This window comes from Trachemys scripta, chromosome 1 (genome assembly GCF_013100865.1).
Source record: "Trachemys scripta elegans isolate TJP31775 chromosome 1, CAS_Tse_1.0, whole genome shotgun sequence".
In the NCBI taxonomy this organism is placed as follows: domain Eukaryota; kingdom Metazoa; phylum Chordata; order Testudines; family Emydidae; genus Trachemys; species Trachemys scripta.
The window spans coordinates 145,759,195-145,775,559 of NC_048298.1; the positions used below are offsets into that span (position 1 = coordinate 145,759,195).

The 16,365-nt window shown below is 45.2% G+C and overlaps 1 protein-coding gene across 2 annotated transcripts in view; it reads left to right on the top strand.

The window, feature by feature from the left end:
• Positions 1 to 16,365, top strand: part of B4GALT4 (beta-1,4-galactosyltransferase 4) — a 60,659-nt gene that overhangs the window by 41,286 nt on the left and 3,008 nt on the right. For both annotated transcript variants that reach the window (XM_034788943.1, XM_034788936.1), the window contains exons 2-5: positions 2,478 to 2,955; positions 4,847 to 5,079; positions 8,877 to 9,064; positions 15,466 to 15,588. In XM_034788943.1, coding sequence (XP_034644834.1) covers positions 2,685 to 2,955; positions 4,847 to 5,079; positions 8,877 to 9,064; positions 15,466 to 15,588 — 815 coding nt within the window. In that variant the 5' untranslated portion in view covers positions 2,478 to 2,684. The remainder of the gene's footprint in view (positions 1 to 2,477; positions 2,956 to 4,846; positions 5,080 to 8,876; positions 9,065 to 15,465; positions 15,589 to 16,365) is intronic.

A 16,365-nucleotide genomic window follows, 5' to 3' on the forward strand; every position in this document is an offset into this window, starting at 1 on the left:
GGAGTGGCTCATGACTGAGTGCTTACCTCAGAGCAGACTGTCAAAAACAGGGCAGACACCCCAAACTGGTGGTATGTTGGTGAAATCTAATTATACAACCCAGTAACAAATGTGAACTTCTGGATCACTGTAACAGTCTTACCATGGAGTCACAGACAGTTCCCTTAAGCTCTTCAGTCTATCTTGCCACTTAGACAAGCTGGACTTAGTGATAAATGGTCACTTACACCAAAAATCACAATAGTCAGGTTGCTTGCAATCCCAAGAGACTAGTCACTTACCCTAGCTCAATTGGTATCTTAGCTCTCTCACAAAAGATGCCTGTAGCCAATTCTGTAATAAATTAACTAAAGGTTATTAACTAGGAAAAAGAAATTAGTTATTTACAGGTGCAAGCAAGCAAGCATATAACACAAATGAATTGCAGTCTAAATCCTAAGAGTGATAGAGTCCAGAGTGACCTACACAAATTGGAGGATTGGGCCAAAAGAAACCTGAGGAGGTTCAACAAGGACAAGTGCACTTAGAAAGGAAGAATCCCATGCACTGCTATAGACTGGGGACCAACTGGCTAAGCAGCAGTTCTGCAGAAAAGGACCTGGGGATTACAGTGGATGAGAAGCTGGATATGAGTCAGCAGTGTGCCCTTGTTGCCATGAAAGGCCAATGACATTGGGCTGTATAAGTAGGGGCATTGGCAGCAGATAGAGGGGAATAATCACTTCCCTCAATTTGGCACTAGTGAGGCCACACCTGGAGTATTGTGTCCAGTTTTGGTCCCCCCACTACAGAAGAGACATGGACAAATTGGAGAGAGTCCAGCTGAGGGCAATGAAAATGATTAGGGGTCTGGGGCACATGACTTACAAGGAGAGGCTGAGGGAACTGGGCTTCTTTCTTCTGCAGAAGAGAAGAGTGAGGGGGGATTTGATAGCAGCCTTCAACTACCTGAAGAGGGGTTCCAAAGAGGATGGAGCTCGGCTGTTCTCAGTGGTGGCAGATGACAGAACAAGAAGCAATGGTCTCTGTCCTTTGATGCTACAAAATAGGTCAATGCTTCCAATGGGCTATTCTTGTATGCAGGACAAGCACTTTACCTTTATAAGTGCTTCTTTTCCTGTTTGTTGTGTAACACAGTTACAGAGGGTTACAATGCAAACACTCAGTATAATTTTGTACCATGGGCTATAGCAGGGATCGGCAACCTTTGGCACGCAGCTTGTCAGGGTAAGCCCTCTGGCAGGTTGGGCCGGTTTGTTTACCTGCCACGTCCGCAGGTTTGGCCGATCGCAGTTCCCAGTGATTCGCCGCTCCAGGCCTATGGGGGCTGCGGGAAGCGGCGACCAGCACATCCCTTGGCCCGCGCCACTTCCCGCAGCCCCTATAGGCCTGGAGCGGCGAATCAGTGCGAACTGCGATCGGCCAAACCTGCAGACACGGCAGGTAAACAAACCAGCCCGGCCCGCCAGGGGGCTTACCCTGGGGAGCTGCATGCCGAAGGTTGCCGATCCCTGGGCTATAGAGAGATTATAAATGAGAGTAATACATGTAGCATCCTACAAGCATTTTATCAAGTCTAAACACTAAGCATGTTCTTATCAACTTAACACCTATTATCTGTTTTGATGATGCTAACACACAAGTAAATAAGACTGGTTTCCAGTTATGCATTTGTAAATGTTCAGTGAGTCATGGGGCCTTGGCATGAGCTAGCACCTGGTCTGCCAGTATCACAGGATCATTGGGAAAAATCTCACTTGAAACTGAAACTCCCACTCAGAAAAACAGGAATACTTGCCTCCTCCCAGCTAGTTCTTCAGTGTTCTGAGAGCAGATGAGAAGAAAGTGGAGGGCAGGGGTCACGAGGTGGTAATGCAGAGTGGCTGGGGAAGAAAGGATTTCTGACACTAAGCAAGCATTGTGTGGCTCACTCCTGAGGTGCATCCCTGAGAACATCTCTCCTTAAACTTTAAAGCAAAGCAAGTTTCATTCCTCAGAGGTAATTTCAGCTATGCCTCGCTTTTCAGGAGTGTGGCTAGAGGCAGGCCAGGCAGAGCTTCCTGCCTTCTGGTTGGTGTTAATTATTTGTACTGAAATAGTCCTATAGACCCAAAATCAGGGCCCCATTGTGCTGGGCACTGTATACACACATGGTAAGAGACAGTTCCTGCTGCAGCTCATAATCTAAATAGGACCAGACAGAGAGAGGGTGGGAGCGGAAACAGAGGCCCAAAGGGTGGAAGAGATTTGTCCAATGTCACACAGCAGGTCAGTGGGAGAGCTGGGAACAAAACCCAGGTTTCTCGACTTACTGACTGGTGCCCTAACAACTTTTTGTAGTGCTTTGGCTCTCCGCTTCTCTGTTAGCACCCCTTGTGCCCCATGTTCTTCTAGTGAATTCGATGGGGTGGGCGGGGAGTGTGTTGTAGTGCAGCTGGGGGAATATAAAATAACCTCTTCTCTCTGTTTTGGTCTAGGGTGAGTCATGTGATGTTTGCCTTCCAACAATCACTGTACCAGAACTCCATGAGTTCCAAAGCAACAGGAGTCTCAGCAGCCTTGGATATCTCCCAGCTTCCTGCCTTATTGTGACATTCCTTTTATTTTCACCCTTCCGAAGTGTCTGGTGAAAGGGCTGCGTCAGGAACATTGCTGAGGGAGTGGCTTGCAAACGAGAGAGGGCCATGGGCTTGAGCTCTGTCATCCTTCACCTCTCCTACAAATTCAGGCTGCTGCTGATCTTTATCTTGTGCATGATGGTGGTAGCATGGGCCACCTCCAGTTACCTTGTGGACACTGTACAGGAGACTCCCAAAGCAAAGAGCTTGGTGGAGAATTTCAGGAAGGCAACCATGCTGGAGAAGGAGAATCAGAAAAAGAAGGCCATGTCAACTGTGGAAGTTCATACAGTGAAGTCCACCATGAGTCACTGCTCTGCTCTCTCTCCCTACCTGCGTAAGTGGCTCAGTCTTCAGTGTCTTTAATGAATGAAATCTGCTTTTGTGCTACTGATTCCTTGGTTCCCCTCTGGCCACCTCACCCAGGTGCTTTTCTTGTGAACCAAACTCACAGCTAGTGACTGTTGCATAACAGATAAACAGCATCCTCTTAACAGTTAGATATCCGTTCACCCTAGAAATACTTAAGAAGTATAAAGAGATGTGGAGGACAGTTTAATACATTATGGGGAGAGGTTGTTGAGTCCATGCCACGCCCAGTGATGGTGCTTTGGCTAGGTGAATTAAACTAACTCTGGTAGCTCATGCGTTACCTATATAGCTGTCCCCCGCCTTCATTCTGAAAGGATAGCAAAAACCCACCATGCCAACACTGGAAGGAGATGGAATGGATGACATTCCTGCTTGCCTATGAGACTAGTCTGGCCCATATGTACTTACTGGCTATGACAGCCAGTTAGACAGTGGGGACAGAAGGGGCGGGGGAAGGAAAACCCATCAAAAATAGCTGTAGCAGCCTGATATCTGGATACTGTACTCCATTGGCAACTGTAGGTATCTGGTTACTGGGCTCATTACAGGTCCCATTCTGTGCTCTTAACTGTTTAATCTGTTATAGCTGCAGTACTTGAGTACAATCCATTTTCTGAAATGCATATTGCAACGAGCTGAACTCCAGAATAATAATTTAGTAAGAAATGGGCCTCTGCCCCTACCTGACTTGCTTGCTGATTCCACTGCTTCACTCCTTTATTTTATGCTGTACCCTGCTTTTGTGGTAAGAGCTTTCCATCCTCCTCACAACCCATATACTTCCTTCCCCTTTCCATCTCCACAGCAGATGTGAAAACCCTGGTGGGAAATGAAATGCAGTTTCATAAGTGTACCTTCCTTTGACAAAGACTGTGTGACTGTTTTGGGGATTATGCTGTCCTCCTGGTGGACATCTTCAGAGGCTTCCTTAGACTCTTCGTTGTTTTCTTAGACTGGCCATTTTTATTAGTACTGTAGCTCCATGGAAACTTGAGCAGCCCATGGAACCTTGAGGTTCGCCATATTGGCCCATGCTACCTTTTTCAGCTTTACTGCCAGGGGGTGATTTCTATGTTAGCAGCACAAAGCTTCTGGACCATGTTGTCCTCCTTGTATGCCCACACTCATGCAAACTGGTTGGGCGATGCTGACATTTTTTCCTGCAAAAAAAAAATAGTTTTAAAACATTTATTTTTTCCCAGGAATTTTTTTGTCAAAACTTTGCAACCATCTCTAGTCACAGTTGTGTGATTTCTTCTCCCGCAAGTGAGCTTTCTCTGTGTCAGCAGAGGCCATGATGAAAGATCAGCACAGCAGCCATTGAAAAGGTCTCATTTGGGCATGGGAATATTGGATTAATAAGAGCCGTTTCCTGACCCTAAAATGTTTACATCCTTCTATGTCCATGGTTAAAGCCATGATGATTCCCTGCACTCCTATTCTCACATCTCTCTCCACTCTTGTTCCTCCCCTCCCTCTCCTTGAAGCCCATGTTGAAACCATGACTATCCTTCTGGTTGAGTGGGATTCTTTTTATGTATCATTGGCATTGCTTCTTCAATGAATAAATGCTAAGCAACTCCAAGTACCCACTCTCTTCAGGACTCATGTATTGCCTTTACAGCACTCTCCATTCCATTTGATCTGGGAAGCAAGATAAATCAGAATTTGGGATTGAACCCAGGCTTCTCATGCTGTTGTATGGACTGTTATAAAGGAGGTCAGACTAGATGATCAGAATGGCCCCTTCTGGTCTTGGAATCTATAAATGCTGGAGTGCAGAGCCACTCCCCTGAAGGCATTGAGCTAGCCCAAAACCTGAAATGAATTAAGAATGCTTCCTGTGCTTCTCCTAGAGGGCCCCAGCCAGCTCAAGTTCAAAGCATCTCTCACATTGGAAGAGGTACAGAAGGAGAACCCTCAGGTTGCAAAAGGCCGGCATCGCCCTGTAGAGTGCTCAGCACTGCAACGAGTGGCCATCCTGATCCCACACCGCAATCGAGAGACGCACCTGTTGTACCTGCTGGAGCACCTCCACCCATTCCTACAGAGACAGCAACTGGACTATGGTATCTATGTCATCCACCAGGTGAGGCAACAATGAAGGCAAGAGAACTACCAGTCTGGGAGGGATGGGAGATTAATTAACGCTTGTGCATCCCAAATTCTTCTGCCCTGCAAATATTCCTCCTGGCTTTGTGATGGTGTCTTGGGGCTGGCTGTCTCCTTTATTGGTTAGAGGACAACAGCATTCCTTTTGCTCAGAGATCCTGTCTGAATTAGAGAAGCTCTTTAAAATGTCCCACCTTCGCTAACACCAATTCAGTTCTGTCTGTGCTAACAATGTTGTGAGCTTCAAGACAGACTGACTGGTAGCTGCCTCTTGTGCTTTATGCACGGTGCCATCCAGCCTGCTCAGAACAAGTCTAATTGTTATAGTGCTAACATGGCTTTGGTAGCCCTTCTGCATTGGGGCTCACACTGGTGCTAATACTGGGGAATCTGGACTATTGTTAAAGATGGGAATCCTTTTAGAAAATGTCCTTGATGTAGCTAGAGCCTTTAAAATCATACATAGGAAGCCCTTGTCAGCCTGAATAAACTATGAAATGTATTGTAGCTTAGTTAGCATTCCTGAGCTAGGGCTTGGGGTGACCTGACCATCCTAATAATGTTTCTTACTGATAAAATTAACTTACCCAGCACATTAAACTTACACAACCAGGATGAAATGTTCTCAGCCCCAAAATTTTTGGGGGTGTTCAGATCAAGGATCTTGGTTCTTGGGTCTCTTCCACGCCTTCAGATTGTCACTATCAAAAACTATCATTATTCACATCATAGTACTTGTGTACAAATTCCTGTTGTCTAGAACAAAACACTAAATAAGAGCTCTTTGGCATACAGGTACTCTTTGAGTAGCAAAGATTAATGGAATGTGAAGTCCTGACAGTATGTTTGATACCTTTTGAGATTCTGTGATCTGCCTGTTCACATTCAGTGGCTCTGCTAACTTAATTGCTAATTTTGTAGAGCATTTTAACCCTTGTTTGGGTTTCTTTCATGCCCAGCACTGGTGCTGTGGTCAGGTGAGCTTGAAGCAGCAGCCTGCTCTGGGAGTGGAAACCAGCAAATGCTTTTCTTGTAACCCACTCTGAGGACTTTGTTTTTTAAACTTCCATTCACATGTCTGCTCTACTTTGATTCACTATTCAGATAGCAGAAAACAAATAAATTAATGGAAAACTCCCCACCCTGTCCTGTTTAAATAACCTCACAATTGTGTCCTAAACCAAGAAGAGGCAGGACATTTCTGAATGAAGGCCTATTTCTAGCTCTAAATCATCAAGGAACAGGAGCAATCGGCAGGATCTGCTTTCACTTGGAATATCCTGTTTTGTTTGTTCATTGCTCTGAATCAGAGTTTTAAAGGTTGGCTGAAGCGGGGGATGTCCCTCCTAAACTACTTTAGGATGTATTAAAGAAGGCCCCAAAGCTCTGTCTGTCTAATCTATCAAGAGTGCCAGGTCTTGGTTTCCCTGTTTTGCTGGAGGGTCTCTGTTGAAGACTCAGATGTGGACTGGGACTCTCCCATAGCCCTTTATTGTTAGGGGGCAGTGATGGATAGGCACACATAAAACCAGCACATGTAAACACAGAGAAGGGATTTTGAGGATCAGCTGTTGTTTGCTCTTGTTAACTGTGACGTCATAACCTTACTAGTTGTTCAGACTGTGTTCCAGAAAAAGCAGGGTGGACCACACCTGACTTTTTAATACTAAACATGCAGGGACTGCCTCTTGGGTGATTTTTGGGGGGGGAGAGAAAGAGAAGGAAAGGGCCTTTTAAGTCTTCTCCACTGATCATGAAAAGGGCACCAACCCAATCCTTTTTCCCTCTGCAGGTCACCTTTACATTATTTTAAAAATAGGTATTTTTTTTTTAAAGGGGTGCTGGTGAAAACCCTGGAGAACAAATGTTTCCTTTGTCCACGAAGTAGGTGCTGAGCTGTTTGCCGCAATTTATTCTTCCACCAGTGTGCCTTAAGCCTGCCTATAGGGGGAGAAAGGGGAGTTTAATCTCCATGAGTTATGCTATGCAGTCCTTGGGTTTAGGCTGAAACTGGCAACAAGAGGGCCAGTTAGAGCCAATGGTAATTGTGATGTGGCTCTCTGCATGTAGGAACTGGATTGGGGTGACCTGATCAGTGACTCCAAACAGCCTTCAGATGTTAGACTCTTTGTAACTACCAGCCTAGGCTGAATTTTACCTAATATGTAAGTGAAAGGCTCCATATCCATACTCAACATATATGCATGCCTGCTCTTCCCCCAGATTTACCATCCCCTGGATGTGAGAAGAGCCAACTTCTTCAGGCTCTTTCACAGAGCGCTTCTCTGTCTCCCTGGATGGATCCTGAAAGGACCCCCTCTCGTTCCTCTGAGAAGGGCTTTTAAACTCTTTAGTGTTTTGATCTCCAGCTTTGGCAAAACAACTCTGATACTTCAGCCTGGAGACGAGATCCTAGAAGCTAAAAGCTTGTCCCATTGTCTTCCAAGTGCGTGCTTGAAGCTGCTTACCTAGGTTTATTGCGTTGCTTTCCTGTTTGTTGTCCCTTCAGATCTTTATTAAGTTAGATCAGCACAGTCTTACAGGAAATTCTATTACATTTATTGTGTAACTATGGTGAGTTATCTCCCTGATCAGGTCACTTAACTATTCATATCATTATTGCACATCAGTATTCATAGATTAATACATTGCAGCTCATTCTCTGTCACAACTGAATCCTATGTGGGTGTGGGCTGCTTTGTCTGCAGGAAATATATATTATCCTAGAGTTAAGTCCAATGGCAACTGATAAAACAATATTGATTCTAATTTTTTAACAGATGGTTTTATAAAAATAAAGATGGAAAATGGTTAACTTCCTTTTTAAAGGGAATGTGAACTGTTACTCTCTTTCTGTTTGCACTGCAGGCTGTTATTCACACACAGCCACAGGATGTGTGCTGCAGGCTAGTGTGTGCGTAGGTGCGTGCGTGCATGCATGCAAATACATGCGTGCTCATCAGACGGCTGCGTCATTGCTCTAACTTGAATTTTGTCACCAGCATAGGCTTATGAAACGACCAACTACAGCTTGAAATTCTTCAGCTACAATTTAAAATAAACCTATAGAACTGATCTTTCTGAAGAGGGAAGAGGCACCAAATTGTAGCAAAAAGTAAACATGTACAATCCAGTAAAAAATAGAATAAAATAAAATCCCAAGCAAGGAGTCCCAGTACAGTTCTGTGTATATCAAAGACAGTGTGTGTCGATTGCGAGTAGGTTACCAGACTGGGTGTTAGGAGTACCACATTTTTTCCCCAGTTCTGCACATAATGTGTGACCTTAAGCAAGTCACTACCTCTCTGTGCTTTAGCAGAAAAGTGCCAAATTTTATAATACAATTATTTTTTATGTTTATATAACTCATGCTAACTACATTTACACTCCATGCTTTCTAAGCTACATGGTCGTTGCTCTTTCATTACTTTGCCAGAGGGAAATTCTAAGGCAAAATCAGTGATGGGAGTAGAATAGTATCACACAACTTAGGTTACTTCTGGCAGCTAGATAACCTGTGCCTTGTCTGACTTTGTCCACGGCCATTCATGACAGGTAGGGGATGAAGAAACACCTCACAATATTAGGTGCTTTGATGCCCACATAATATGTCAAGGAATAGCTCTTTGTTTTGTATGAGAACTTGGTACAGCATAAAGGCTGAGTGCCATGAAGGATACTGTAAACTCTGCAGTTAGGATGGAATCCAGGCAGGTTGCAAATAACCTTTAATGGGTTTGATGTATGCCTTGTTTTCCTTTCTTTTTTTCACAGGCTGGCAATACCAAGTTTAACCGAGCTAAACTGCTGAATGTAGGATACCTGGAGGCCCTGAAGGAAGAAAACTGGGACTGTTTCATTTTCCATGATGTGGACCTGGTGCCAGAGAATGACTTTAACATGTACACGTGTGACAAACAACCAAAGCACCTTGTAGTTGGCAGGAACAACACTGGGTACAGGTAGGATTAAAAGAGCTTGGAGAATATTTTGACTAGTAATTGCCAGATTATTGGTAACATTCCCCTTTCTAAAGGACCCTTAGATTGGTGCATTTCCTGCCATCTCATACAATACTGTGCCCTTCTATAGCAGCTTCCATCCAAGGATCTTTATAAACATAAATGAATTTAGTCTCTCAAATCACCAGTGAGGTAGGTCACTGTAGTTAGCCCTGTTTCTCACATGGGGAAATGGAGGTTCTGAGGGGACTAAGTGATGTATCGCAGGTTATGCATAGACACTGTGGCAGAACCGGGAATTCATTTCAGGTCTCCTGGTCCTGTGATTTTTAGCAGGATCATCCTCCCTAAAGTTGCTCTAATAAAGTTTCCTCTTCTGTAAGATCTTCATATCAGGCCTACATCTGTAGAAGAGGTAACTTTATTAGAACAGGAGTACTTGTGTCACCTTAGAGACTAACACATTTATTTGAGTATAAGCTTTCGTGGGCTACAGCCTACTTCATCAGATGCATAGAATGGAACATATAGTACAGTGTGTGTGTGTATGTGTATAATATATATATATATATATCTATATCTTCTTACTATATGTTCCATTCTATGCATCTGATGAAGTGGGCTGTAGCCCACGAAAGCTTATGCTCAGATAAATGTTAGTCTCTAAGGTGACAAGTACTCCTGTTCTTTTGGCAGATACAGACTAACATGGCTGCTACTCTGAAACCTAACTTTATTAGAGCAACTTTTGGGAGGATGATCCTGCCTCTCATTAGCTGTTTATACAGCTCATAGCACAGCAGGGTCCTGATGTCAGTTGAGCCCTCTAGGTGTTACTGTAACACAAATAATATATCTAGAGTGTGAAATAGGAAATCAAGTCCCACCCTCCTCAAATAAATGAGGCCCTCAAATTTGGCATGAATACTTAGAGGAGTTTGAGTAGGAATGCCATAGCCTTGTCTTTGAAGACATCCTTCCTTTTTTATGCCATGCCAATCCAAATATTAGTGATTAAAAGTTGTGCTACTCAAAAGCTGATGTGCAGTGTGTGAAAGTAGAACTCCTTTATACCCTTTATAAAGAGATTGGGGTCGGGGGCAGAAGACTAAATGTGCAAATTCCTACACGCGATAAACAGCCTCTTATCATATCTTTCTCAGATCTGAAGAAGAACTCTGTGGAGCTCCAAAGCTTGTCTCTTTCACCAACAGAAGTTGGTGCAATAAAAGATATTACCTCACCCACCTTCTCTCTTACCACTCAGTCAGTCTAACTCCAGGATTCCAGTCAGACTCATAACAGATTTTGGGAAGTACTGTGCCTTGCAAAGAGAATACCAAGGGCCCTAAGACAGCCCACTGAACACAGTAGAAGGAAGCACCACAGTTATTCAAGAGATAGTTGGATTCCAGAAGAGTAACCATGGAATGACCCTTGAGGCACTTGAATGGCCTCAGATGCCCTAGTTACTGCATCTGTTTTGAGTAATGAATCACAAATGAATTTTTTGCTCTTACGAGCGATTTTCTTACAGTTAATTTTCTAAGCCTTCTTTTGTCTCTGGGAAGGAGCTGCTAGTTTTCATTCAGATGATTTAGTGGTTCGAGCCTTGGTTTGGAGAGAGGGGGGAAAAATCTGTCAGAAGGATAGCTATGTTGTTAAGGCACTGGACTGGGATCTTGGTTTAATGCTTGGCCCTGCCACACACTTCCCATGTGAGCTTGGGCAAGTCACTTTTTAAAATCTCTGCCTCCTATACCCATCTTTAAAATTGGGACAGTTCTTCCCTATATCCCAGCAACTTTAAATATATCAGAGGGATAAATACCAGGGAGGGAGAGGAATTATTCTAGCTTAGTACTAATGTGGACACGAGAACGAATGGATATAAACTGGCAGTGGGGAAGTTTAGGCTTGAAATTAGACGAAGGTTTCTGACCGTCAGAGGGGTGAAATATTGGAACGGCCTTCCGAGGGAAACGGTGGGGGCGAGGGACCTGTCTGGTTTTAAGATTAAATTAGATAAGTTTATGGAGGGAATGGTTTAATGGTAAAACATATTAGCTGAGGAATACCGAGCAATAGCAGGTAAATAGTATAATGGCTAACAAGGGTCAGGCTGGAGACTCTTGCCTACATGCTCGGGGTCTTACTGATCGCCATATTTGGGGTCGGGAAGGAATTTTCCTCCAGGGTAGATTGGCTGAGGCCCTGGAGGTTTTTCGCCTTCCTCCGCAGCATGGGGCAGGGATCGCTAGCAGGAGGGTTCTCTGCCAATTGAAGTCACCAAGACACAGGATTTGGGGACTTCAACAGCAGAGTCAAGGGAAGGGTAGGGACGGTTTTGTGGCCTGCAGCATGCAGGGGGTCAGACCAGATGATCATAATGGTCCCTTCTGACCTTAAAGTCTATGAGTCTATGAACTTCATTATCATGTGTGAGACATTCAGTTCCTATGCTCAGGAGAGCCATGTAAGAAGCTAGATAGATAGAGCCCTTGTGAGCCTGGAACCACATGCTGACTCCCTTTTTGTCCTGCTGAGGTGGATAAATGAGGCAGTTTACTATGTGCAGATCTTTCAAACAGGACCCAGGCACTGACTTTTTTTGTTTTTCCCAGTGGGTGTGCCACCCCTGATTGGCCTCTGTGGCCCTGCCCTTTCTCTGCCTCTTCCTGCCCTTGTTCTGCTCCCTCCCCCAAAGCTCCTCTCTGCTCCACTCCCATAAGTGTAGTTTGACTGCTGTTGAGGGGGAAAGGGGTGCGCCCATGCATGAACACACGTGCACACTGAAGCCAGTTTCTTTGGCTTACTGCCTCTCCCCCTGCCTGGAGTGGTACCTGGGCTGCCGGTACTGGGGGGACGGGACTGGCTTTACTGGGGAGCCCTAGCAGCTGCTGGCAGCCACTCCGGCACCAGCTGTGGCAGCAATGTCACTGCTGTAGTGCTGCTGCAGCCACCTCCCTGCTGGGGCTGCTGTTGCTGCGAAGCAGATGCCAGATGCTGGGCTCCTGCTTCCCCCCCCCCATTCCCGTAACCCCTCCTCTTCCTCTCCCTACTATCCCCTGCCCCATCCCCTTCTCTTCCCTCTACCCCACCCCTTGCCCTGCTCTTCTCTCCCTCCTCCTCCCCCTCGCACTCTTTGTTGTATAGTAAACAGGTGGGCACTAAGACCCAGGAGGCAGTGGCCTGGAGCACTGGAGAACAGCTGCTCTGCCCTGCCCCCTCTGTTCTCCCTGAGCCAAAACATGCTGGGCAAGGGGAGTTGGAGGGGGAGGTGCAGTTCATGAAGGACAGAATCCTCCTCCCGCCCTGCAGGCCGAGCAGAGCCAGCCCTACAGGGCAGCTCGGCACTCGCAGAAACTGGGGGGGGAGGGAGAAGTGGCACATGACCCTGTGTAAACACCCCCCCACACACACCCACCCCTCATCTCTGTTTGAGGGGACAGTGCCCCCCTGCATTCCCCCAAACTATGCCCATATCCCGTCCCTGTGCGCCTTCCACTGGCTGCTCACTCCTTCCTGCCCCTCCTGCCTTAAGGGCGAGTGAGGGGGTGGAGAGGAGCAAGTGGCGGAGGCTTCGGGGGAAGAGGTGAGGCAGGGGCAGGAAGAGGTGCAGCATGGGCGGGGCCACAAGGGAAGAGGCAGAGTAGGAGCAGTGCCTCAGTGCAGAGTGCGGGCGGGGCCACTGTCCATGGGTGCTGAACACCACCTATTTTTTTCCGTAAGTGCTTAAACCACCACGGAGTTGGTGCCTGTGAAACAGGATCTTAAAATGCAAGGCGCTATCTGTTCTACATAGACACTTACAGGGCATTTTTTTGTCAGAGGAGGGATTTGCCCCAGTGGCCCTGTAGAAAATCGCCTCTTATCCCCTGTTGCTGTGTGGTGACTGTCTACTTGGCTGCTGTCCTCCCCCCCCCACCCCCACCCCCGCGTGGCTACATTTCAATAGTTCTGTATTTATATAGTTTGTAATTTCATCTTCGATCCTTTGGGACGGTGAGAAACTTTTCTCATCAGACTTATAATATTGAATCCTAGAAGTTGAGGATGGAAAACCCTTCTAGCCCAGCCAGCCCATCTCCCTGGGGTCAGCACACAATTGTTGCTATTGTATATTTTCTAGTGGTTTTTTTCCGCCCAGTCTAGTTTTAAAAGTCCCAAGTGAGAGGCTTCCACCTCTTCCCCTAAGAAAGAACCCCTCTGAGGTTGCTGAAACACTAATACACACACACAACCAGGTCATTAATGGAGCCTATCACTCCTTTCCTATCGCTTTGTTAAAAGCCCATTCACAATGCTCAAGAGATTGGCTTTTCCTGTTGTAATAAGCTGTTTTCAGCCTTAAAGCACAGGGGTCATGCAACAGGGTGTCTTGAGTAAAGCAGGTTTGTGGAGCTTCACCTGATAAACAGCAGATTAGAAACAGCTCTTTATTATCCCTGCTGTTGTGCACAACAGGTATTCACTGTTCCACAGATGGGCATCCTGGAATTTCCCCAGGGCTGGGATGGTGCCACTTGATTTGCTTCCAAGGGAGAAACAACAAAATCACATTCACATTGAGGCCCATAGCTGTGATGGCTATAAACCCTTGTTTACTGTTCCAGAAAATGTGGATTATGGTGAACAATGGGGGTAATCACTGTGGGCAACACTATTGCAGGGAGTCTAATGACTCATTCAATAGAGAGCAAAACTGGATAGTGAAATGGGCGGGGTGTGTGTGTGTATATATGTATATGGGGCCTCATTATACTACTACCTACTTTGCACAGATCTAATGTCATTGGCCTGAAATGAATTCAAAACCTTGAATTGAAGTCAGTGTTTTATTGGTCCCTCCTCATTCCTTGGCAGGCTTAACCCACTGTCCCATTTCAGATTGCTAGCAGAGCTACTAGTTTTAGGTGCTGGGGTCACACTTTCAAATGGGCTTGCATTCAAACCCCCTTATTCGGCTGTACAGCTGGGGTAATTGCTAGTCCATCTAGCTGATCAAATCACTCTGCTTTTCTAAACCACCCATCACTACATGTTGTAGGTGGTGAGACACAGCTAAAATTCACAGCAAGTTCTATCCAACATAAAAAGAACAGGAGTACTTGTGGCACCTTAGAGACTAACAAATTTCAACATAGGACCTCAAACCCTTTCCCCCCTCCCATCAATTCTTGCATGCTGCAGCCTGATGACCTCCTTTTGCATGCTGGGGGAGGAGGTGAAGGGAAAGTAGGAAGAGAAGTTGCGAGAAGGAGGGGAAGAAGAGGTGAGACATCAGAGGGAGAGTGTATCCAGCCAGAACAGCATCTTTCATTGCTCACAAACCGACAAGGTACGCTGTCTCTAGAGAAGCAGACTGCAATCCCAAAGAGTGACAGGAGTACAAGGGGCAGCCTAAATCATCTAACTGCAGAAAGAAAATAGGCTGGGAAAATAGGTGGGTGGGAGCCCTTATTTTGGTCATTGGTGGGAGACTGTTCCATGTTGGGCACATTAAAGAAATGAATAATAGCACTTAGATCTTCCAGGCTGTTTATGTTGCTTATCTTCTGTATAAACTGTAATGGACACCTTCTTCCAGTCTCTTCAGCTTATGCATTACATCTTCTTAGACTTACTCATACGCACTGACCGACATGTAATTTAAAGTCACTTGCATATCACCTGGCAGGCTGTGTTGTAACCCAGGCCTTAAGGCCAGAGGAGAGGAGTGTGTCAGAAAAAGCAACTAGCAAGAGGGTAGAAGGGCGAGTAGTGTGTCACCTCCTAATTGGTGTAATTTCCAGGACAGAGAAGCTAGAAGCTGAAATTAATCTCCCTTAGAGTCAAGCTCCCTTGCACTAATTTATCACTGTGTAACTTACACTACCTTACACATTACAGTATCTTACACATCACCTCTGAATTTGTCCTGCAGTGCCTTTAGCTCTGTACCATTGCAATCAGTTTTTCATATCCAGTCTTCAAGACTTTACTGTCAAATTGTAATACTACCAATCCACTGTTTAGAAAATAGCTCTCCTTTTCAGTATGTCATTGTGTAGCCTTGCTCCCTGCTTTTTCATTTGGAGCCCTTGGGATACAGAGCCATCTTTGACTGGCAAGGAGAGACCTAGAGTTGAGGAGCAAAGTAAAGAATGCTCCAGACTGCCAGTTGGAGAGAGAGTTGTTCTGATTAGCACTCTAAAGTGAATCATTGTTTTTTGGAGAGAAATGGGCCTAAATCCAGGACCTGAACACCTTTTGAATTTTGAGAAAGTTCATACCTTGATTCAAACTTTGCAGCTTGTGCCCAAGATTTCAGGGCTGTATTTCCAGTAGTATTAGTTCTTACATTTCATGTTACTTCTATCTTTCAGTTTTTTTCACTATACCTTATTGTCCATTTCTAGGTTGCGTTACCAGGGATATTTTGGGGGAGTAACTGCTCTAACAAGGGATCAGTTTTCCAAGGTGAATGGATTCTCTAACAATTATTGGGGCTGGGGTGCAGAAGACGACGACCTCCGAATCAGGTAACCAAATGGCTAGTGGGAAATGTATATGGTATGGTATAGGATTTGGATGAATGGGATATCTGCCGATAATATCCCAAGTGTGACTTAACATGAGCACTTCAGTTCAGATGGAATAGGGAAGGGAATGTACCACTGGAAGTTCTTGAGATATGAAGAGTAAACGAGTTAGGGAATTTGCAATGTGTGTGGCAGGGTATTACTGGCTGATCAGCAGTGTGTTATTGGGTGCTGGAATCGAGATGACGCTTGATTGTGGTTGTCTGGCAGCAGGATTCTTACACGGCTGCGCTCTCTGGGTGATGGGTGTTGTTGCAGAGACCCTTCAAAATGTAAAGAGGTTAAATTGATGCGATGATGTGTGTCTCAGTCTGCAGACAGCCTGAAACAATAGTTCTAAGAGGTGCCAACTGCCCAGTTACTACAGTAAGATGTTCACTCTGAACCCTAATGATGAATGTGAACCTATTGACTTCATTGCGGCCAGAATATTATTATTATTTCCTTGTCCATGTGTCTTGGTCCTTCTAACAAACAGCCAGTTTGTGTGTTTATCCCACTATGCTAAACTGCCTCCCCTGTTGCCAAAATCCACAATGTTCCCCCACCTTAGTAGTTGAAATCTTTAGCTTCCCTCTAACTTCTTCAATGCCATTGGGTTTTCAATGTAAAAGCCTGTAGCTCATTGAAAATGGAATGGGCAGCATAAAATAATGTGAATTTAATATCAAAATAAATAATAATAGAGTTAAATATGCATTCCATCATACAATCAAG